This window comes from Polyodon spathula, chromosome 3 (genome assembly GCF_017654505.1).
Source record: "Polyodon spathula isolate WHYD16114869_AA chromosome 3, ASM1765450v1, whole genome shotgun sequence".
Lineage (NCBI taxonomy): Eukaryota > Metazoa > Chordata > Actinopteri > Acipenseriformes > Polyodontidae > Polyodon > Polyodon spathula.
Genome location: NC_054536.1, coordinates 38976363 through 39000940, shown reverse-complemented (window position 1 = coordinate 39000940; position 24578 = coordinate 38976363). Strand labels below are relative to the sequence as shown.

The 24578-nt window shown below is 39.9% G+C and overlaps 1 protein-coding gene across 1 annotated transcript in view; it reads left to right on the top strand.

The window, feature by feature from the left end:
- LOC121313076 (dnaJ homolog subfamily C member 13-like) overlaps positions 1 to 24578 on the top strand; it is an 86022-nt gene that overhangs the window by 5099 nt on the left and 56345 nt on the right. Inside the window, exons 2-5 of the mRNA XM_041245221.1 lie at positions 2819 to 2899; positions 14980 to 15055; positions 23634 to 23783; positions 24087 to 24128. Of these exons, the coding sequence (XP_041101155.1) occupies positions 2832 to 2899; positions 14980 to 15055; positions 23634 to 23783; positions 24087 to 24128 (336 nt within the window). The 5' untranslated portion in view covers positions 2819 to 2831. The remainder of the gene's footprint in view (positions 1 to 2818; positions 2900 to 14979; positions 15056 to 23633; positions 23784 to 24086; positions 24129 to 24578) is intronic.

Below are 24578 nucleotides of genomic sequence, written 5' to 3'. Positions count from 1 at the left end.
GGGATTCCAACATTTTAGGGGGAATGGCAAAAGAAAAGGCACTTTTGCATATAAAAAACTATATATTGTACTGCATCATCATTCACACTAGTGTTGCTTTAAAATAAGCTGCTTTCAGGAGACCTAACAGCTGTTCATCACTGTGAGACACAGCACTCTCCATTGCTTTTGCCATTGCCTGACCTGAAGTTTTTGCTGCAGCAGAAGAAAAAGGTGCTTTTCTTTTTAACCAGCGCTCCATTTCTTTTTTTTTTAACTCTACACAGAGCCCTATTTCCACCTGTTTTTCACTGTTTTCATTTATGTATGTTTAACTACTGGATAGTTTGTACTGCATGCATGTAACATATCAAAATGTCCTTTCATATTATGTAAGTTGCAACAGGATCAGACATACTATATGTGGTAGAGATGAGAATATATGTAAAAAAAAAAAAAAAAAAAGTTTTTCCAAAAAATCATGTTTGGTCACTGCTATATGTGTGTGTGTGTGTAGGGCTCAGTAGTTCGAAGTTCAAAAGCAAAAGCGATGATTTAAATGTTTGTAATGATACTCCATTAAATTCTCATACTGTTCTATTATTAAAGTACTATTCATATGGTAACGTGTAAGTTATGTAATATTTATTATTGCTTAAAAATGTGCAGAGTAAAATACTTTGGACCGCCTACTCCTAATTTTTCCAATCTGGCCCCTTTTAAATTTAAGAAAAACGAGTTGAAGAGCCCTGCTCTAACTAAGGCAACTCTATCTGTCCAGGGTATACAAGAAACACATGCAAGCAGTTTTACAGCAAGCACACCATAAACCAGTCTGCATTGTTGCAGATGAGACTACAGATGGGAGAGAAGTGTCCTGAACTTTGTATTTAATTTGTAATTTTATGAAACTGATATATTTTTGTAATAATGCCCCTCGTTTTTGACCAGTTTGTATATTGTTAAGTCAGCAGTAAGCAGTTTTTTTCAAATCACCTTTATTTGTTGACTGATCAACAGTACATTGTTGCTGGTGGACTGCTTTAAGAAAGATTTTTCCTAAAATACCATATCTCAGGGACTTAAAAAAAATAAATAAATGCTTTCAATAGATTTTAATGTAAAATTTTTATTTGTTCAAATTACATTGTTAATTCTTAATAAATTGGTAAAAATGGAGTTGGTCATTTTGAACAACAGAATTTGCCATTCCCAAGAATGGAAAATCAGGAGCGCTACTAATATTAAAGAAGATGAGGTTCAGCATTACTTTTTTTTTTTTTTTTTTAAACGTAGTGTTTCACACTACTTAACTGAACTTGAGAAACATACTCAAAAACAGTTTAATTAATAGGAAAAAAACTCTAAAATATGCTATGATAGCCATGCTGGTTGAGCTTGCCATGGACTTGGTAAAGATCACCAACTTTGTCACCAGCAAAGCAACCCCAGACCATGACACTGCCTCTTCCATGCTTGACAGTGGGAACCACACATGCAGGACTCTCTACGTCTTACAGAAACTCGACAGTTGGATCCAAATATTTCAAATTTTGACTCATCGGTCCGTAAGACCGACTTCCACTCCTCAAACGTCCAGTTTCTGTGTATTTTGGTCCAGGCAAGTCTCTTCCTCTTATTCTGCACTCTTAACAATGGTTTCTTTACAGCAATTCTTCCAGATAGGCCAGCTTCACGCAATCTCCTCTGAACAGTTGATGTTGAAACATCTGTACTTCTAGTAGCATTTAGCTGAGCTTATATTTCGGGCAGTTAATCGCCGGTTTCGCAGACTTGTGACTCGAATGAACTTGTTCTCTGATTCTGAGGTCACCATTGGCCTGCCTGACCTTGTTCGGTCCTCATGAGTGCCATTTTCTTCAAATCGTTTGATGGTCTTTGCCACAGCAGTTACAGACACTTGCAAAGTTCTTGTGATTTGTCTTAAAGATTGACCTTCATTTCTTAAAGTAATTACAGACTGTCTTTTTTCTTTACTTAACTGAATGTATTTTGCCATTTTCTGCTCCCTTACATTCAGGAATGACAAACTTGTGCCTATGCTACCTATATTTATAGTAATCATGGACCCTCACCTGTTAACAATAATTGATGACAAAAGGCTAATTAGGTAACATGTTAGTTAACTCAGAGAACATCTAACAAAGACACTTTTATACTTAGGCTAGTGTTCTAACACCGTGTTATACACATTTCAGACTTTTAACTGATTTGGGCTTCAGACTGAAATCCCCTTGCTTTGGGTAACCATTTCATTGAAATTGACAAGATTTTCATTTAAAAATTACATTTTTGAATGGAAAACTTATGATTATCAGCTTATATAAGTACACATCATATAATGAAATATTAAGAGTTTATAGACAAGTTTATACAGTTAAAAGCATAGATAGTCATGAAAAACCTGGTTTCAAGTAGGTATACTCAAAACTGTGTGTGTGTGTGTGTGTGTGTGTGTGTGTGTGTGTGTGTGTATATATATATATATATATATATATATATATATATATATATATATATATATATATATATATATAATAAATAAATATAATAAATAAATAAATAAAGTTTAGACTTTTTTTTTTTAACTTGGAGATATTCTCCATGTATGCATTTTCTTCCTGCATCTGTAGCTGAGTTTTTAAGGTCTGCAATTTTGGGTTTGCAATGGGATCTATAAACTGTGCTACTGCTTTTCTTTCCGTAGTTATATAACCTTTCAATGGACCACCTGAAAGTCGCCGGTGGACCACAGATTGAGAACCACTGCTTTTAAACAAAACTATGTTTCTAAGTTTGCTTGCCTTTTGTGTTGTAGGTCTTGCTGGAAGATGAACATCCTCAAAGACAATAAAGACTTAGCCTGTTTCTACACAACGAAGCACTCCTGGAGGGGAAAGTAAGTGCCTGGTTTTCATGCAGTGTTGAATGTTAATATTGGCTTTCTAATAACATCAAAACTCCAGGGTGCCAGAGCTCATCCTTTATTAATAGGCAGTAAATCTTCTAGACATGCTGTTGTCTTTATAACAGTAAATTGAGTTAGTTTTTAGATGTTGGAATATGCCTGTTTAGGAGGTCCTTCATCTTGAAAATTGTAAACATCGGTTTCTTGACAAAGACATTTTTGAAGCCCAGCTGCCTGTTGGATTGCTAAGTATAACCTGTGCTTTCTTTTTCCAAATGATGTGTTTTATACTGTGTTACTAAAGACTGAGAATGTCAAGTAAACATTAAAATGTTGCTATTATCTGGGTCTATTTTGTGAGATGTTATATACTGTACTTGGTTACTCTGCATTAGGTTTACAGCGATATACACCAGTAATACAGAAATTGTTATTTATATCATTTGTCAAATTAATTGCAGTGATGTTGGAGGATAATGGTGCGGATAACTTTAGGAAGTCAGAGATACAGTATGTAGCTTCATATAGCAAATCACACTTGCAAACCTTCCTTGTTAGTTATACAATGTGAAAGGCTTATGTATGACTTACTGTCTGTAGAACAGAAGCAAAATGGCGTCTGCAAAGAGGCAGTGATACTATTGGGAACCAGCGCTATGAGGATGAAATACAGAATTTTAATCCGTAAGAAAAAAGTAAATGAATACTTGTCGTTGGGGACTATATTAGAATAGCTGAAACTGACCAACAAGAGAAAAATCCAAGGACACATACTGTAGAGCATTGAAAAATGTTGCCTCAAACCCTGGTGGCAACGCCTCTAATTTATTTAGCCATCTGCGGGCTCGGCACCCCCAAATTCAAATCGAAGCTAAGAAACAGCAGTGCCACTGCTGAAGTCTGAAATCAGCAGCTTTTGGGAGCAAAAAAGTGCATGATATTAACAGTGCTTAGACTACAAAGCTTCACAAGGCCTTTGGATACTGGCTTGCAGCAGACATGGCGCCAGTCTATGTTGTTGAGAAACGAGCGCCGAAGCGTGTGCTGTGCACATTTAGTCCTTGTTGCATTAAAAAAAAAAAAATGCACGCATTTAAATTTAGTTTAGAATGTTAAAACTACCAAGTAGCCTATATGTAATTAAGAGCATTTACTTTGATTTCCCCACAGAAAAACCTTGAAGCCTGATTTTTTTTTTTTTTTTAATTACATATTTTCTGAGGAACAAAAAGGTTAGAATGGTGTTTTAATTTAAAAACTGAAACTGGTTTGCTTTAAAAATATCCACATGGTAATCATTTAATTCAATATAATACTGAGAATAGGGGTATTTATGTTTGTATCTGCTGCCACTATAAGTGAGTTTAACTCCTGAGTGCAGGCAGTGTTCATTTTCTCTTCCTTAATTCAACATCATTCACTGAAATGAGTGTATTTAGTGTTTGGTCCGTTTACTGTTTGGAAATTTATTGTACTACTTTTGGAAGTTTACAAGAATAAAATTCTGTGATTTTAGTACTCAACCTCAGTGAACTCGACTGGTGGATAACTCGACACCTTTGCTTAATTCAACAGACTTAATACAACAGTCTTGGTCCCAAATTCTCTCCATATACTGTAAAATATATGCATCCCGCCTCTCTTAATTTGTTAATTCGACACCATGATTTACTCATAAGTCGAAACTTGTTACCGGTACCAAAGGGATAAAAACTATTAAAGATTAGTGGCTAACTTGACACTGTCGTTTTCACATGACTGACCTCTGATTCATTGATTCATTGTCTGCACTTCTTTCAACCATTTTCATAAGCACATTTAATTAAAAGTTAACTTGTAAGTACTCTAATACTGTAAATGTGTGAGTTCTGTTACTTGTATGCATGTTAATGCCATGGCTCATGTGCACCCATGGTTAAGTCGACACCTTGAATAAATCAACACTAAATGGTATCTTGGTAGGTTGAGTGTGTGTGTGTGTGTGTGTATGTATATATATATATATATATATATATATATATATATATATATATATATATATATATATATATATATATAAAATGAATAATTAAACACACACACAGTGCCTTCCAAGAGTATTGGGACAGTCTAAACTGGGAACTATGAACACTAATAATAATCATTTCTATTGGGGGGGGGGGGGGGGAACATGACTGATAAGTACAACTCTTAAGAGTTTTATTTTTAATGAAGTCAATTCAGTTCTGCCCTCTTGGGTCAATTAAACAAATTAATAGTGTTGAACCTGTTTATTTTGAAGGAGCAAAAGTATTGGAACAATTGGCTGACAGGTGTTGGTTGTTGGGTAATTAGGCACTCATAAAAGAGCTGTGAACATCCTATCAACCTGTCTCGCTTTGACATCAGTGTTTGAAGTCCGAAGTCGAAAATCAATATGAAGACCAAAGAACTTTCCGTTAAAGAAAAGCAGGCAATTTTGAATCTGAAAGAAAAGAAAAACTAAATCATAACCATAGCACAGAAACTGGACATCAAAATCTACAATTTGGAATATACTGAAGAAGAAAGAAACCACAGGTGTAATTACCAATCAGCCAAGACCGTGTCGGCCAAGAAAAACGTCTGCAGTTAATGACAAAAATTATCAGAGCTGTCAAGGAAAACCCTAAAACAACTGTCAGTGAAATCACCAACAGCCTCCAGAGTGCAGGGGTGAAGGTAGCGAAATCCACAGTTTGCAGAAGACTGAGACAGCAGAAGTACAAATGCTACACCACAAGATGTAAACCTTGCACCAGCACCAAGAACAGAAAAGCCAGATTAGAATTTGCTCAGAACTACAAAGATGAGCCAGGAGAGCTTTGGAACAAAGTTTTATGGACATATGAGGCCAAGGTAAACCTTTACCAAAGTGATTGAAAGGTTAAAGTGTGGAGAAAGAAAGGAACTGCAGATGCTCCAAAGAACACCACCTCATCTGTGAAGCATGGTGGAGGTAATGTCATGGCCTGGGCATGCATGGCCACCTTTAGAACGCTTCCATACTTATTGGGCGGCGCTTCACCATGCAGCATGACAATGACCCAAAACATAAGGCCAACGCAACCAAGGAGTTCATCAGGAGAAAAAAGTGGAAAATCTTAGACTGGCCAAGTCACTCTCCAGATTTGAATCCTTGAGCATTCATTTTACATACTGAAGAAAAAAGTTAAGTCAAAACACCCCAAGAATAGACAAGAACTCAAGATTGCTGCAGTAAAATCTTGGCAAAGCATCTCAAATGATTACACAAAGAGTCTGCTGAGCTCAATGGGTCGCAGACTTCATGCAGTTATTGCCTCAAAGGGATATGCAACCAAATACTGACTTTTACACCCTGAAAGTTACTTAAAGTGAATGTGTCCCAATACTTATGGTCACTTTAAATAAGTGGATTGAAAACAAAGTATGTTTTTGTTCTAATATGATCAACTGTATGCATGGAATTACCCACAAATAAAATATTTTATTGTATTTATTATTCATATTAATCTCATGATGACAAATAAAAATTGCTTGACTGTAAAGCAAAAATAACAGGTTAGACCTCACTGTCTCAATACTTTCTGAGGGCACATATAAATGTATGTGTGCATTATTTATATATATGTGTGTGGTTTTTTACTTGCTATAAATTAAAGCACATTTAAATATAGGTCTACATTCACTGTTTGTGAAACAGCGGACAGTGAAGCATTGAAAATAAATTCAATTGCGGCTGCTAAAGAAATGGTCTGAAAACCTTATGCTGTTTGATTTTTTTTTTTTGTGAAATGTCTAAATGATCCAAAACTGTGCAAGTGGCTCTTAGCATATGAAGGCACAACCAATTTCTGCAGTACTTGACAACTGTAAGTTCACTATTATTATTATTATTATTATTGATGGGGACTAATTGTTGTGCACACATTTCTTACCTGAACATTAGGTAAATCCTAGAACATTTTGCTTTGGCTGTAGACAGCTTTTCTTCCTTCCTTCTTTCTTTTTTCAAACGTTTTTCAGTTGGCATGGGGCACAGACGGAGAAATCAACGACACTGCCAGCGAACATGTCATTGAGAATTCCTGGAAGCGTGGTCATACTGAGCTTAGTCTAACAGTGTCCCTTCCTCTGTTTTGACCTTGATTAACCAATGATGCAGTCATCTTTCTCGTTTCATAGTGCTGGGAGGTGCACAGTAAAAAGAATGTCAACAGTAATACATTATGATAATGAGTCATTTGCTCGTCAACTTTAGATGTAATTTCTTTTTAAATTTGAAAGGCATTGCAGAGCTCTGTTTTTTAGATTTTGAACTACTGGCCCCTTGGGCCACTGAGCTTGTGTTTTTACTGGCCCAGATGCAATTTTATCAGGCCCAATATATTTATATATTTTTTTCACGATGGTTTTTATTTTCAGTATGTTTCTAACTGTGTATGGTAACCACAGAGATCCCATGTCTTAAGAGAGTGGCTAAACAAAGCCTTTCAATATATGTTACTTCAGCCATTTTAACATGCACACATTTGTGTGCTTGTCAGGAAATGAAAGTACTATTAAGATTTGAAAATGTATGTGTACAAATGATATTCATTTTTTCACAAGCAAACATGCAACCGAACTGTTATCATATGGTCACAGCAACGCTAAAACTGAATTATAATAATCCTAATTAGGGATCCATGGGTCAGTCTGTTTTGAGTACACAAAAAACAGCCTCATACATATTAGCTACGAGTAGAAACGTTTTTTGTTTTTTTTAATGCTGACGCTTAACAAGTTTTATGTCAGTCTTAAACCCATTGTTATTTGCATATTAAACATAAGGACCCCAATTAATTATGCAATGCTTGTAATAGCAACATTCTACAGTAATCATATTCTGTTTGAAATTGTTCCCAATTTTATTGCCTTGCTTTTAGCTAATGTTAACAGATCCCTGCATGAGTTCTGCTGTAATGACTGTACACAGCAGCTTCTGCAGCTGTTGCTAGCCAGTTGTGAAACAGCTTCCGGGAGCATGGCACAGGCGAACTTTGAACGTGTGAACTGAAATAAAATGTATCTAGCAAGAATAAAAGAAGTAATCCAAATTAGAAAGGTAATTTAATGTTATGATGAATATGAAGATGTACTAAATGTTAAGCAGAACAACGCAGTGACTAATAAGAAAAGGCAAGGTACACCCACCCCTCGTTATCACCCCTTGCTGTATTGCAGATTCGGATATATCGCGGTCGTGGAGTTGGCTTCCCATTTTAACTGTGTATGCCTTAGCTGCAGTATACATAGTCACTTAAATTACTGTTCGTTTTATTTCGTACTGCACATCCAAGCAACACTATAAAAACCAATTTAAAACAAAGCATTAATATCATACTGTTATCATATACACACGCAAATTAAATATACTTGCTGAAGCGATTTTTATTTTACCCGACGACGTGTTCACGTGTGGCAGCAATGCACTAGCAACAGTGACGTCAGCTCCCTAGCAACAAGCCTGCTATGTTGTTGTGAATGGATTATTTCAATGCAGCGGGTTTGGGCTTTAGAGAAAGGAGAGGTAGACTAGTGAAATTAGTTGGAGACTGAAGTTGATGAAAAGCAATTACCCTCCACAATATGAATTAAAACTGTGCTTTTTATACAAAAAATGAGAAAAAACAGGTGGCGTAGAGGATTTTTACTGGACCCTTACGCCCCCAATAAAACAAGGGCATGATTGTACAGTATTTGTTTTTATTCCTGGAAAGATTGTGAATGTCAAAGTTTGACATTTCGATCGCGTATCTGGGTGTTGATCAGGATATCTTACTGTGAGACTGTATATGATGTGAACGAAATGTTGAATTTACAACAAATAAAGCTGCTGTTTTATCTGCAAGGCTGGGAAAGTGGCGCCAAACTAGGCAGAACATTACTTTTTTTTTCACTGTCATAATGGAGCCAGATGAAGATTCCACTCTAAATGTTCTTCATTTATTTTTCATAATTACTTACTAATCTACTTTATTGATTTCAGCGCTTTCCTTTTGGCTTATTGGTTGCTTAGTTGTAGAAAACCCGATTTTTCTAAAAGATTTGCCATGTCACAGGAACGAGTACCACAGCACTTCGGTACGCAGTCTCAGAGTCTGACTGTACAACAAATACGATATGTGGTGGGAAAGTTAGGATTAGTTCGTAGTTATGTTTTTAAAAAATGGTTTGTAAATTAGTTTTCAGCTTTTTGGCACACTGGCCCTTTCCTGGATTCATGAAACAAAAGCCATGTGCACTATATGTATTATACTAGTTAAATGTAACCAGCCCAGTCAGGCCTCTGGAGTCAAACTGTCCAACTGACCAATCTCTGTTTGGACCCAGGCTGCCAGGCCATGATTAATCTCAAACCCTGCATAACGGCAAGTGGCTTGGGCACCGCGACAGTTGCCGCGGGTGACGTCGGTTATTTTGTACCCTGATATTTATGAACGCGCAATTACGTGGTCTGTAAGGGGAAAAAGCCTATCACATGTTTTCATAAACTGAAGGGCGAGAAGGATGGTAACATATACGCATAATAATATAAAAAATGTCATTGAATACAAATGTTTGTAAGCGTAGATAGGTGCTGTTTTAACACTAGCAGAATACGGTAACCTCCGGTTTCATGCAACAGTTGTGACGGTGACCAAGCGTGTGCGAGTGTTGAGTATTTAGTGTTTAATATCATAAGTGGCAGAACCAACTCGCTGCAATTTAACCTTGTTTTTACTGAAAAAATAAGTGGTAACATGTAATCATAAGAGCTGTCTGTTTTACGCTGTCGGATCAGGACTTACACTCACACTGAGCATTGGAGCTGCAATACGCTATTCCCCATGTTACACAATTAGAGGTGCCATCACAAATTCCATTCACAACACTTGCAAACTATGTAAAAGATAGACATGCTGAGTTCATTGCAGTCATCAGCTGCACAGATTAACCACTCAGCAGAATGTGGCAACAAATAACTGAGTACAGACATTAAGGTAAGAGATCAATTTGTTTGTCCTGATTCAAGCAACATGGAGACTGGGAGTTCACTTTGTGTGTGGAGTTCATTATCCTAAGAAGAAACCATATTACAGGTAATCTTCATCTTGGTGTGTGTGGGGCACAAACAAGCACTGTAGCATGTATTGATTTGCAAAGCTCTATTTTTAATGTTTATTTATTTAGTTATTTATTAATTGTATTTATTAAATACATTACCTGCATGTAGTTGTATGGTATTTGTACTGTGACAGAGTTGATTCAGCAAAAGTGAAGAAAAGGGGTTGACTTTTTATATATTACCTGCTCATAATCTGTATGACCTTGAGAAAATGTTGATACTGAAAATCCACAAACTGCAATCTAGGTCAGTTTAGATTTGTTGACTGTGAGGAGGGCATTTACAGCTGAGTCTTAAGGAAATCCAGTTTCTGGACTTGTGAGTAAAGTCCACTGGCCGTGTATTAATGATAAACGTACTGTAACTTGCTGGAAGGCTGCAGCCTGAATACTGTCTGTAACTATGCTGTGTGAGCAGAGCTGCTGCTGTGCATTGCTGGAAAACTTGGCCCAAGTTTATGAAGACTTAAGATTTTTTTTTTTTTTGTTGTTGTTTTTTTTCTTTGACCTGAACAATGTTCTTTGTCTGCTCCTCACAGGGTCTGTAGGGTTGCAGTGCGTTAAATTTGCTGAGATCAAGTGCTTCTCCCAAAACATGTCCGTTGTAGATATTAATTGACTCTTACTCCTTCTAAGCATCCTGTGACACTGACAGGAAGCAGCATTAAAAACACATTTGACATGAGTCACCACTAGGAACATGTCTGTTTAGTTTCAGTTGAAAGTTTGCATGAAGAAATAAAGCAGCATATTCTTGCACAATGGTAAATGCTACTGCATGCAGTGCTCAGGTTACAGTAGCCTGCAGTATATGAAATAATTGTTGGAGCATAATGCAGGGTATTTTCAAAGGTTTTAGTGTTGCTGACCAGAAAGTGCCTTTCTTAACAAATTCAAACTGCTACTAATGTGAAGCGTAAACTAATCCCACCCCCCTTTCCACTTTGCTCTTTTTGTGCTTCCTTAGAAATGTGCTGTTGTCAGGTGCTTGAGTGATGCAGCCGTCAAGGAGTTCAAGGGCATGTTTTGTTCACTGAAGTCTTATCCACGCTCTCATATTTTTGAAATCAAGCGATGGAGACAGTTCTTTTACTTTTTGTAAATGTGATATGATTTTAGTGAATCATTTCTCATATGTTGGTGTACGGGTAATGTATTTTAATGCAGGTATTAATAAAAAGGGATAGTTCAGTTCTAAAATGGAAAAAAAAAGTCGTTTTGGTTATGTACTTTATTTAACAATTACAATATTTTTTTTTAATGTTAGGGCATTATGTATAAACAGTCTCTTACCTCTGTCTTACGGTACACACAGAACTATGGGAACAGGCTGAAGCACACTAAAATTTAGGTCTAGACTCTGCATTGTTTTAAAGAACTAGGACAATCATTCTCTCATGGGCTCCCGCTGAGATATTTAATGTAATCAATCCCTTTATCACCCTTTGTAACAACATCATTTCCAGGAGCAGTGTAGAGCAGGGGTTTTTAACCTTTTTTTGAAACTGTATCCCTTCTGTCGGGAGGTTTCAGCTAAAGTACCCTTTACAATTTCCGCTCACTGAATGGTACCACAGTTGCAATAAAAGGCAGAATAATCTGGTTAACACATTTTTTTTTTCTCCTGTTTGTTTAATATAGAATTTTACACAACAGTCTGGGACTGACAAATTGCTGAGACAGAAAACCAAACAGTAGGCGTCATTCTTAAAACTTAAATTTTATGTTTTTGGATGCAAAGAATTAACACTAACTTTTTCCCGTATAATGTATAATTTTTTACAATTATTATATGCTTCATTCGTAAAACTTAATTATATGTCTCTGGATGCACAGAATTAAGACAGTATTTAGCAGGGCTGTATTGGAAGGTTTGAATGTTTGTTCACTCGCCAGGGATTTGAAGATTGTTTTACACCTTCGAAGGTTCATCAGACGCCATTCACACAAGTGTGTTTTTTTTTTTTTTTTTTTTTTTTCTGTGAACAGAAATCTTTTGACAGTGTGTGAATACTATAAATCACACATTAAATGTCACTCAGATGCATAATTCGATCTTTTGATTTGTGTAATGCAAATTACTTAACCAAAAGTTATTAAAATCCACTACCAAATTGTTATACAACGTGTACACAGTGTACAGTGTGAGGTTAACATTTTCCATATGCAGTGTGTAGTTTGAATATGCTAAAGGGACATTTTCCATTTGTGAAAGTGAAATAAAACTGCAGGCTGTCTGATATTTTTCTGGTTGACTGAAACCAAGTACTTTGCTGTATTGTTTAAAAGCAGTGTTGTAACTCATGAGGAGGACATTGATATGAAAACACATCTGTCCTTCCCTTCCCTTGCAGTTGTAGTAGTAGCTGCATTCACTATAATCTGTATCAGTTGAACAATGTGTTAGATGTCTGAGTTGAACTTCCTGTAAGTGAACCTGATGCATTAGCACTGTAACTGAAACCACAAGTGCTTTCCTGGTTGCTGGGAAGAGGCTTGGCTTGGTGTCCAGAGGCATGAACAGGAAAGTGAAAGCTAAAGCTATGCTGTACAAACCGGTTCCCACTTTTCTTGTAGGTGGTTTCAACTCCAGTTAGCCTGCATCTACTGTAGTCTACCTGTACTGTACTTCTCTCCTCAGTAAAAAAAAAGGCTTAAAATACTGTCGATATAGTAAACAATAGAGCTTGGGTTAATAGATGGTCTTGGATCATGAGGGTTTTATTGTGATTTCAGAACAGTCCTGTACATTGAATATTCTTCGAAGTCAAGAACAAAAATAAGGGTGTGTGCAATTATTTAAGGTTCCTTTGATAACTTGGCGAACGACTAAAAGCATTATGTAGTTCAGGAATTATAATATTGCATTTAAGCCCCACTAAACAGGCTTCCTCTGGATTGCTGCCAGATCTATAGCTGTGAAAGAGTGTCTTTTTCAAACTAGGCAAGTCCAACTATTTGTAGATATTTAATGTACTGCCTATTTGTGAAAAAATGTTCCTTGTTACGTTGTGTGTGCACGTCTGTTGGCAGTTTAACAATAGTTAAACATACAGTAATGAGACTTGAAAGGCTAGCAGGAAACACGAGAGGGGAAACTCTATACTGAACAGTACTGTAGTCCACTGTGGTATGTGAGCATTTGCTAGTAAATTCCAGAAACATGGACAGAGATCCCCGTGAATGACAAACAATTTGGATAACCATGAAGAATGAAAACAATTCAGCTGCAACTGGTCAGCAATTTTTCAGAAAACTGATAGACTTTTAGGGATACTGTGAAATAAGTGGGATGGTACAAAGTGGGTGGACATATTCTGTGGCTGTAGTAAATACAGGAGTGAAATATTGCATTTCTAAAATAGTACAGTAAAGCTGGACTATCATTGCTGTAAAGAAATTATTTCCAGTGTGTTCTTTATAGTATGCTCTACACCACAATATATCAGGATATATATATATATATATATATATATATATATATATATATATATATATATATATATATATATATATATATATATATATATATTCGCTTCACTTACCCTATATATAAAAAATCAGGAAGTGATATTTTACTCTCTCAAAGTGATATTTTACTCTCTCAAGGTTTGTTGTTTCTGAAAACAAAGGAGGAGCGAAGCCTTAGGTTGAGGAGGTACTGTACAATATTACACAAAGCGACTGTGCACCTTTGTTTAACTGCATAGCTGGTTGTGTTTATTGCACACCAGTCAACCTAAGGAGCATGTATGGAGGACAACAGGAGTAATTGAACAGTCATGGAAAACAGCTGTTTTAATTTACTATATTACAAATAACATAATAAGTCGTTGTTAAAGATTTATGAACAAAATAATAATCCACCTGTGTCCACATGTCATCCTGTGAGTAGTAGAAACAGCATATAGCACAAACAACCAGCATTACGTTTTCCATTTTTAACAGTAGTGTTTGGTGTATTATAAAAGAGACATCGTTTTGTGTAGTTTGAGCAGTCACTCACTCAAAATACAAGGAATTACATCTCTTACAAATTACGAGACACCCTACACATGACATGCGGTAGTAATTGAACTTTTGGTACACCTTAGAATGAATGTAGTGTATCATTTTTTCTAGATGTTTTTCGATTTTTTTAATGTCTTCCAGTTCTTTAGTAACTTTAACAGCAAAGTGGAAAATGTATTTCTTCACAAAAATGCTGTGTACCGCTCTTGAAGGTCCTGTTATCCCCATAGTAACCGCAGTCAAAACACTTGACATTTTCAAGTAATGACCCAACAGGGATTTCAACTGTTAAGAAATGACTACATATATGGAATTCTTTATTTATAAAGAACTATATGCTCATCCTCAGTAATGCCTTGCACTACTGTATAATTATTATGACAAAAGTTTTCTGTTTATTAATTGGTGTAAAATAATCCTTCAAGGCCCTGAAAAATTGTTATGTATTCAGGTTTTATATTCAGATGAGAGCAGTACATTATCTCCAACATAAGGGTTGAAACTAAACTGTGGCTGAGTTGTTTTCTGTGTCACATGGTGTTAGTTTCTGTGACTTTTTACCTCATCCTGTATGGCTCACACTAGGTACCAGCTTACCACGTTTTATTGCTCTAGCTCTAGAGACTTACTGAAACGATGCTCTCTTTCCTGCCTATTTGAAAACATGGTACAGAGAAAATGAGACTGTGGAAGCAGGAGCTGTTCTTCAGGGGGAGGCTGGGGTTAATTGGCAGGGCAGGCAGAGGGAGATGACTCATTTCTGAAAACACCAGCGTTCCATTAATTGTTATGTTTAATGTTCTCAACCTGCACTAAACAATATGGCAGTGTCTTAGTTCAGGTTAAAATTGATTTACTCAGTGTGGTGCCAGTATTTCATGTCAGCTGAACTTATGTTTCTGTTTTTGCAGGTACAAAAGAGTCTTTTCTGTTGGCAGCCATGGCATAACCACCTACAATCCTACCACTCTTGAAGTTACAAATCAGGTATACAATGATGTATTGCTGTAAATTTCACAACAATGTTTGGTTACTCTAGTGTATTCCAATAATACAATCATACTAATAGATGTAATTTCTACCACATTTTGGTAAGGTTACTGTACTCTGTAAAGTGGTTTCATGTAAAATATAACCTCACATTTGTACAACTATAGTACTGTACATACAGTTGTCATGTTCAAGCACTTATTTCATTCTCTAGCAGAATAAGGGGAGACAAACAGGACCAGAACTCAGATTGAATAAACTCTTATAGTGCTTTGGTCGTATATTGGCTCACAGATTTTCACATACCCAGACAACATTTAATCAGTAATAGTCACTCAGACTCGATTATTCAAAGTTTAACGAATCTGAGTATATTAGTAATCCGTTGGTTTATTAGCGCTTAATGGTTTGAGTGATCGCAGATCTACATCGAATCTGTGGTCATAGACAATCTAGGTAGTCTGGTATCTTTACAAACTAACATCATTAATACTGTAAAGCAATATGGTGACATCACGTCCCTTTGGCAGTCTTAGGCACCCAATACACTTTCTAATGTATATGATATAACAACATCTCTAAAGCTAATACAGTACTACCCCTTTATACGTGACTCTGTTATAGTGTGGAATCAGTTATAACATGGTAAGGTTGTGGGTCCCATTTCCCCCATAATGCAATCTCAATATATATATATACACACACACACACTAACTAATGTCATTGTTTTTAATAAAACGTTGTAACCTTATAATTTGGGCTTCTGTTTTTCAGTGTTTATTAAAAAAAAAAAAAAAAGTCTGTTTTATTATTTAGCTATTTTAGAGTTTTATCTAGATACCTTAATCTTTTTTTTTTTTTTTTTTTTTTCAGGGCTTTTGCTTTTTATGTACTGTAATGAGATTGTTTGTTTGTTTTCGGTCATTTTCCAAAATTCTCTGACCACTACTTAAATGTTTCTTACATGAGTGATTACATGTTTAGAAAATAATTCCATTTCTGTTTAAGCTTTGTAAAAGCAGCTAATATTTTACAATAAAAATATTATAAAAACACACTTATCATTAACAGAAGAAACATGTTCCTTTTCTCTCGCACTAATATCCCAAGGCAATGTAGTCAAAAGGTACAATGTTTATGAAGTCGACAACTGTCCATATTCGAGGCAAATAGAACGATGAAAAAATGCAATTTCCACTGACAGATAAAAAAAAAAAAAAAAGCCTTTGAAGAATTTTCAGTACCAGATTAAAGCATTGCAACTATATACATATAAAAATAATTATGCTAAATGTTGAACTGGTTGTTCATTGTATTGTGTTGCATGCATTTTCATTGATTGTTTGGACATGGAAGCACGCTCCTTTCTGCCATTCACAACTTTCAACTTTGAAAATGCTCGCCCAACATTTGCACTGGTTGCAGGTAAGGCCAACACTCGCAATACAGATTGAGCCAGTTCAGAGCACTGCTGCTAAATTCCTTTCCAGTAATCATGAATGGCTAAACAGGTGTTGTCAGGAATCGCTTCGGAAAGGTATTCTGCAAACTATGCTGGTATTTTTTAATTTCTCAAGAATGGATCAAAGTTTTCAAAGTTTGCAGAAAATTCCACCTTTAGAAAAGGATCAGTTGCTGTGCAGTGTACCACAGTGTAGGACTGCTATCCTCAAAGGTCATTTGGGGAGTTGAAATGTTTCTGGCCTTGGAGGAATGCCATTTCTTGTGCATACTCTTTTAAAACATGTGAAATGTTTTTCTCTTTTCCTTGCTGCTCTTCAAAAGGCAAGCAATTCAACAAGCTGCAAGTTGCAGGTCCAAATCCTGAAAACCCATCTGTGATTTTGCTGTCAAACAGAACTTTTGCTTTGACGCCTAGAAAATTGAAAACTTGATGTATGTAGGTATTTTTGTCTTCCAGGCACTTCATGATGTCCATCACTGGCATCATGTTTTCAGTAAGAAATGTCAGGAAACAAAACATTTTTTTTTCACATCTGTATTTACAAACTTTTGCAAATATTTACATTTCTTGCCTTTGGCATCTGCACTTTTGAGAAAGGTAACAAATGGGCACCAGACTTTGATCGGAACATTTACAGCCTCAATAACTGAATACCAGCAGCTCTGCGTGACACTGGGAATAATTTGTGGTTCAACACCAACTTTGTGACAGACAGCGATGTATTTTCTTTTGAGCTCACGTGCATATTTATAAACATAAGGTTGCGAATGCAGCCCTGATCTCTAAAAGAGAAAATAGCCATCAACTAATATGTACTGTGTACCAAAGCAGTCACGATGGAGACCATGCGGCAGTAGGACAGGATCTGTCTACATGTAAAAAATACACAGAACAGTGCCTCAGCGTATGGTTCAAAAGACAAATGTCCTAACACTGTTCTATGAACAGAGGGTCTAACAGTACGATGTCATACCGAGATACTCTTCCCACATGGCTGGAGAGCGTACTCGAAGAGTACAGCAGTCTAATCCAGACTAACACTAAGTGGTCTCTTCCACTGGTGTAATAGAATCCAAACGAACCGAAGCTCCAAAAAGTGGAGCAGAGGAATCCAGCACATTGAGTCTGTAGAACCTCATGAAGGTGTGTGGCGTAGCCCAGCTAGCCGCAGCACATATTTCAGACACTGAGACACCTCGAAAGAGGGCCTAGGACATCGCTATCCCTGGTAGAAAGGGCCTTCAATTGCCCCCGAGGGAAAAGGCCAGCAGATTCATAAGCCAGAGCAATGGCGTCCACTATCTAATGGGACAGACGCTGTTTAGACCTGCCTGACCCAGCCTCCTAGAACCATAACACACAAACAACTGTTCAGTGTGTCTGACACCCCTTGTATGGTCAATATAGCACCTCAATGCCCGCACCGGGCAGAGCATGTGCAACCATTGCTTCTCCAGAGAAGAGAAGGGAGGAGGATGGAATGCCATCAACTCCACAGATTGGTTCACGTGGAACGGGGATATTACTTTCGGCAAAAATGCCAAGTTTGGTCGGATGGAGACTCTAGAGCAGTCTCCAGTGAAGCGAGTGCAAGGGTGCACTGAAAGTGCATGCAGATCGCCCACATGTTTTGCTGAAATAATAGCCAGCAAAAATTAAGTCTTTAAAGACATGAGCTTCAGATCCACAGTGTGGAGTGGCTCAAATGGGGTGTTTGTAAGGGCTTCCAGCACCATATCAAGGCGCCAAGAGGGGAAGCTAGATGTCCAGGGAGTAGCAGCCTTAAGAAATTGGGATGCCAGGAAATGGTTTCCAGGCGATAACCCATCTATGCGTGTGTGACGAACAGATATGACTGCTAGGTACACCTTCAATGTAGAAAGGGACCTACAGTCATCTAATGGTTTCTGGAGAAACTGTAAGATAACTGCCATGGGGCAGGTAACTGGGTACTGGCCCTGGGCCAGACACCAGTCCTGAAATAACTGCCACTTATACACGTATTGCGACCTGGTAGAGGGAAGCTCTCGCGCTCTGAATAGTGGCAATCACTGCCCATGACAGTCCTAGAGCTGACAGGTGTTCCCGTTGAGGGGCCAACCCATAGCTGCATCAGCTGGGGGTTCAGGTGCCACAGATCACCCTAGGCCTGAGAGGAGAAGAGCCGTTTGCAGAGGGAACTGCCTCGGCTGGCCGTGTAGGAGTTGCACCAGGGTCGAAAACCTGGTCCTTCGGGGCCCCCAAGGAGACCAGGAGACTGTAGCTTTCTCTGCCCTGGCCTTCTCTAGGAAGGCATGGAGCAGTGGTATCGATAGGAAGACATATAGGAGACAAGCCAGCCAGGGTGTCGACTCCTACAGGACTGTCGAGGTCTCTCATTGAGAACCAAAGAGGGCAGTGCGTAGAGTCCCAGAAGGGGAGGAGATCTACGTCTGCTCTGCTGAACCACTCCCAGATGTGTTCCACCGCCCTGGGCTGGAGATGCCATTCAGAGGCCAGGGGACCTCCTCTGGAGAGGAGATCCACGGCGTGGTTGAGTCGGCCCTGTAAGTGGACTGCTCGAAGAGAAGCCAACTGGGGCTGCGACCATGGTAACAGCGGAACCGTCATACGGTAAAGGCTCGGAGATCCAGGCTGCCCTGGCGGTTGATATATGCCACGATCGTGGTGTTGTCTGACTGCACCAGCACGTTTTTGTTCCGGACCACCAGAAGAAAGTGCTTTAGGGCAAGATCTACTACCCTGAGTTCCTGGGCATTGATGTGGGCTGAGGCCCAAGGCCCCGTCCACACTCCCAGAGTCTCCACACCGTTCCAGACTGTGCCCCAGCCGTGTTTGGAGACGTCTGTGGTGATTACTTCCCTCCGGAAGATGGGAGGGGATCATCCACCAGCGCAGGGTTCTCCAGCAGGACTGGGATATCTACAATGTCTGTCTTGTTGCGGGTGAAACGCAAACAAGCTGAACCAGGTCTGGAAAGGCCTTTGGTGAACCTACCCTGAAACGCAAAGCGAAGGTATTTCCAATGCAGCAGCCATCAACCCCAGCATGCGCTGGCACAGCACCATGCTTACTGTCTCTCTCAACCTGAGTAGGGAGAGGCAAGACTCTTTGAGTTGTTAATGCGGCCTTCATAGACACAGAGTCCAGGTGGAGGCCCAGGAAATCTGATTGCTGGCTTGGCGTGAGGCGGCACTTCTGCAGGTTCATCCTGAGACCGAGCCGCTGGAAGTGGTCTGTGACCAACGCTGTATGTGCCAAGGCTTGCTCCTGTGACTGAGCGCAGATGAGCCAGTCGTCGGTTTAATTCATTAGTCGAACATCCTGAACCCGCAGGGGGGGGCCAGAGTGACGTCCATGCACTTGAAAAAGGGGGCAAGGAGCAAGAGACAGGCCGAAGGGGAGTACTCAGTCCTCATAGAATCTACCCTGAAACGCAAATCGAAGGTATTTCCAGTGCCCGGGCCTGATGGGTAAGTGAAAGTACGTATCCTTTAGGTCCACGGTGGTAAACCAATTGCCCGGCCGAATGGCCTTGATGACATGGCGGTGCGTGATCATCTTGAAACGTAACACCTGTTCAGAAGTCTCAGATCCAAAATATGGCAGACCCGCCGTCCTTTTTGGGCACTAGGAAGTAAAAGGAGGGATCTAGTTTGCAAATGGCACGCTTCAAGAGAAGCGCCTGGATTTCTGTGTTGAGAGCCGCATGTTGGAGCGGGTCCTTCACTGCAGTTACTATCACCCCCCGAAAGGCGGGTGGTTTTAACTGGAACTGAAGGCTGTAACCAGCCAGCATAGTCTTGAGCACCCAACTGTCGTTGGTGCTGGTTTGCCAGTATAGTAACTGGGAGACGGATTGAAGGCTGCTGCGGCCCTTCAGGGACACTGAGCCTTAGGCCACACGGGGGTGGAGTAGCGGGACCCTTGGGGTGCTGGCGATTGGCGCTCCCCCTAGGGCGTGAGTTGCCCCTCTTTGTAGGCTGACCATGTTGCTGGGCAGGTGCTGCAGGGCGTGCTGTAGGAGCACGAGCGGGCCTGGGCGGAGGTTGTCGCCCCCACAGGAGGGAAGACCTAGCAGGCAAGACGGGCTTCCGTGAAAGCAGCTGGGCATACTGCCTTGACGCTTCCCTGGTCTTCAGAGTCCTCTGAAGTATCTCCTTCACTGCGGGGCCAAAAGTATGGCCAAGAGTTATAGGGGCGTCCAGGTGAGAGGACTTGTCCTGCTCCTGAACTCTAGCCTTGGAAAGCCAGAGTTGCCATCTGGTGACCACCAGCGTCGCAAGGCATCGGCCCTCCGCTTTGGCCGTGAGTTGGGCCAGTATGGTGACCGCCTCAGAGACATGGTTCAGCTCTTGTCTCTGAGCCGCCATGACCGTATCAGGGAGCTTGGGAGCAAGCGGCATACGCCTTCTTGAGGTGAGTCTCTGTCATCTGACACTGTCTGTTCGGACATTATAGGTCATTGGCCGGTCCAATGCCTGACGCCTGTATGAGGGCCACAATGGCGGAGTCCTCCGGGGGGAAGGCTGCCAAGCTGGCACCCTCCGCTCCCTGCATGGAAGAAAAAACCCATGCTCCAGCCACCGTGCTAGGTGCAGACGCTGGGTTGGACCAGGAAGACTGGACTTCCCTGACAAAGTCGGGGAAAGGGGGCAGTGTCCTTTCATGCACCGGCTTGACTGAGGGGAACCAGGAGCCCTGGGGCTCTTTGTCCCTGGGCCATTCCTTTCCTAGGTGTTGAGCCGCTTGCTCATCCAGAGCCTCAAACTCTGGCCCTGGAGATGCCTCCAGTTCCTGCTGCAGCTCGTCCAGCGAGCTGTAAGAACGTCCCTCTTGTACGAGCTCCTCGTCACCAGAACCAGCAGAGAGAGGATGTCCTCCTTGTAGTCTGGGATGGGCTCAGGCTCAAGATCATGCTGCGGCTCAAGAGTTGGACTGGGCGGCCGGGGAACCGGCGCAGGTGTGGCGCAGGCCGACAACATGCTCATCATGAGCAACTGTTGCCCCATTACCACCTCCATAAAGCAACCAATCTGGTCCGTGAGGGCCGAGATCCCGCTTGGCTGGTCCCTAGGGGACCTGGAGTGCACTGGCTTCTTAGCGGAAGGTGAGCGTTCCTCTGAGGGGGAGCACCGACGCTGCCCCACTGTCCTAGTGGGCAAGCGAAAGCGTCGCCCGAGAGACGGGGAGGATGACCCGGACAGCTGTAGTCCCACTGTCCTGTTGGCTCTAGCTTTGAGGACCCACCTGTGGAACTTCCCACAGATCGTACAGAATGTTCTGTCAGTCAAAGCCGAGGCAACTTGTTCTGGTCCAAGGCATGAGACACAAAACTGATGCGGGTCCTCTGGGGGCATGTTCCGGCTGCAAGAGCCGCACTCGTGGAAGCCGGCATAGTCTGCACGACAGTGCATGTACTCGGGTTGCACGGTGGAGAGCACGGGCACAGGTGGAGCATGTGTGCACACGGGCTGCACAATAAGTGCACGGGCACGGTATGGGCAAAAGTATGCATGGTATGCACATGGGGGCACGGGGGACACCGATGTGTACCGATGAGTGCATGCACGGGTGCAAGGGGCACAGATGTGCACGGGGCGCATAGGTGCATGGCACCTATGTGCACAGGAGAGTGCACAAGCACAGGGTGCGCAGGTAAGTGCACAGGCTTAGAGATGCACAGGCACGGATGTGCACAGGGCACGGTATGCACAGGAGTTCATGCAAACCCTCCGGAGAGTCTTTCAGCACAAAAGGTTTAAGTACAGCAACAAGTCAGCTTGCAAAGTGGAGTTCTTCAAAATATGGATCTGCTAGCCCAGGTTGCCAGGTTTGACTGGTGGCAAACTGTAATTCTGGTCATATATTTGTAGGACTTTTCTCTCGTTATCTTGTCCATCAAGAGGCCTCCCTGTCATAAGTTAAAACACCTGTTGTGTCAGGCAACTTTGTCTCTAAGACTGAAAAATATAGTTGTCTGTGTCAGGAGACTCCCTTCTTCCCAAGATAACAGGTGGAGATAAGATATTTTGCTAAATGTGTGTTCGAGGCCCCTATAGGGTATTTAGTTATGTCAGCTCTTTTTCAGTTTTAGAATCACAAGTGTGTTTTACTCAATCAGTTACCTGGTATCTACATGATACTTTAACCCCTGTAGCATGTTTCCCATCTTTACATTCTAGTTTTCCCAAATGACATTCAAATGTCCTCATATCCTCTGGTTCAACATTTATATGAGAAAAGGATAATCCCTGTGGGTCATTTGATGCACATTCAAACAGTATTCTACAATGCTCTACCATGTGAGAGCATGCAGGGCAAGGCATCGGTTCTGCTTGTGCCGGCCCAATTCTACCCCCTGGTAATTTATATGTTGTAATTGTAATTTCTATTATATTAAAATACATCCTTAGACCATATTATATTATTATTATTATTATTATTATTATTATTATTATTATTATTATTATTATTATTATTATTATTAATCAAATGTAAACAAAATGGCATCAAACTTACATTGCAATTTTATAAGCATATCAGTGCATTTTAATTTCAGTAATCACATTACTAATATACTTCAAAATATATTATTAATCAAAAGGCAATTCCATAAAAACACAATGGTATTACACATATAATTAAGGTTTTGTATAAGGAAACCCTCCCCCTCCTATAAAGTGTACAGTTGTAGGTTAATTGAATTACATCAACCCCAGTACACAGTGCTCAGTAGTGACACCTGCTGGGAGACATGGGACTGGAGCAGCATTAAGTTCACACCTAGGCAGTGTGTATGCCCAACGACTGGTGTAACAGTGTGTATTGGCCTAACAGCTTGAGGTTCTGCCCTATGCTGAGATCCTGGACTAGTGGCAAGGTATTTGGAAACTGTACACATACTGTAGTCATCAGTAAATGAATCAGCCTCAACAAGTGAATCAGTCTGTGCTGTTACTCTGGTTCATGCTGTCATATGTTATTTTGGTGTTTCTTTTTCTATTGGTTAATGTGTGTACTTCAATACTTGATCAACATCACATCATGCCTATTATTACTATTACTGTTGTTGTGGAGATTTTTATTAATCTTTCTATTTTATATCAGTGGCCTTATGGGGACATCTGTGGTATCGCTCCAGTTGGGAAGGGACAAGGCACTGAGTTTAATCTCACATTTCGAAAGGGCAGTGGAAAGAAATCTGAAACGCTGAAGTTTTCAACAGAACACAGAACAGAACTGCTAACAGAAGCATTGGTGAGGATTTTTAAACAATTTGTTTGCCTCATTATACAACTATATGTGTAAAAAGATATTTTGCACACTCACAATGTGCAAAACCCGCTGGGACCTCACACAATGTTTAATGTTTCACAAGGGCCAGAAATAAAAGCTGGCAGATTCAAAGTTAATAATTTCTTTATATACAACTGGACTTGTGTGTCTTTGGACTCAGAAATCCATAATGGGTTGTTTTATTATTTGACTGTAGCAGAATAGTTTTGGCTCAGTTTTTGGTTTACATACATTGTGTGTTGATTTGGTTTTCTGTCATTACAGAGATTTCGAACTGACTTTTCTGAGGGTAAAATAACTGGAAGGGTAAGTGAAAATCTGTATGCGTGCTTTAGACTCACTTTTCAGCCCACTGTAATGTAGTGTTTGTAGAAATAGCCAAATTAAGTGTTACACTCTTTGGTCAAAATGGTATAAAGCTGTATTACCTTTTTTTGATTATTTACATTTATTTCCCTTTACATTATTCTGATACCTCCAAGTCTTGTACACGACTCCTGTTCTGCTAAATTACAGTGGATTTCATCATATAAATGTGCCGTCCATGCCTCTGTATGGGAACTTTAGTATTGCTTAAAATATATTGCATATTTAATATGTATAACAGGATGAAAAAAGACATTGTGAAGAACTAGGTAGTAGTAAACATGTTTATTAAACCTAAAAGTGTGTTTTAATAGTGGCTGACGAGTCCAAGTGACAGGTCAAATGTTACCGGACGCTGGATAATGGGATTTCTAAAAGGAATGCATAGTT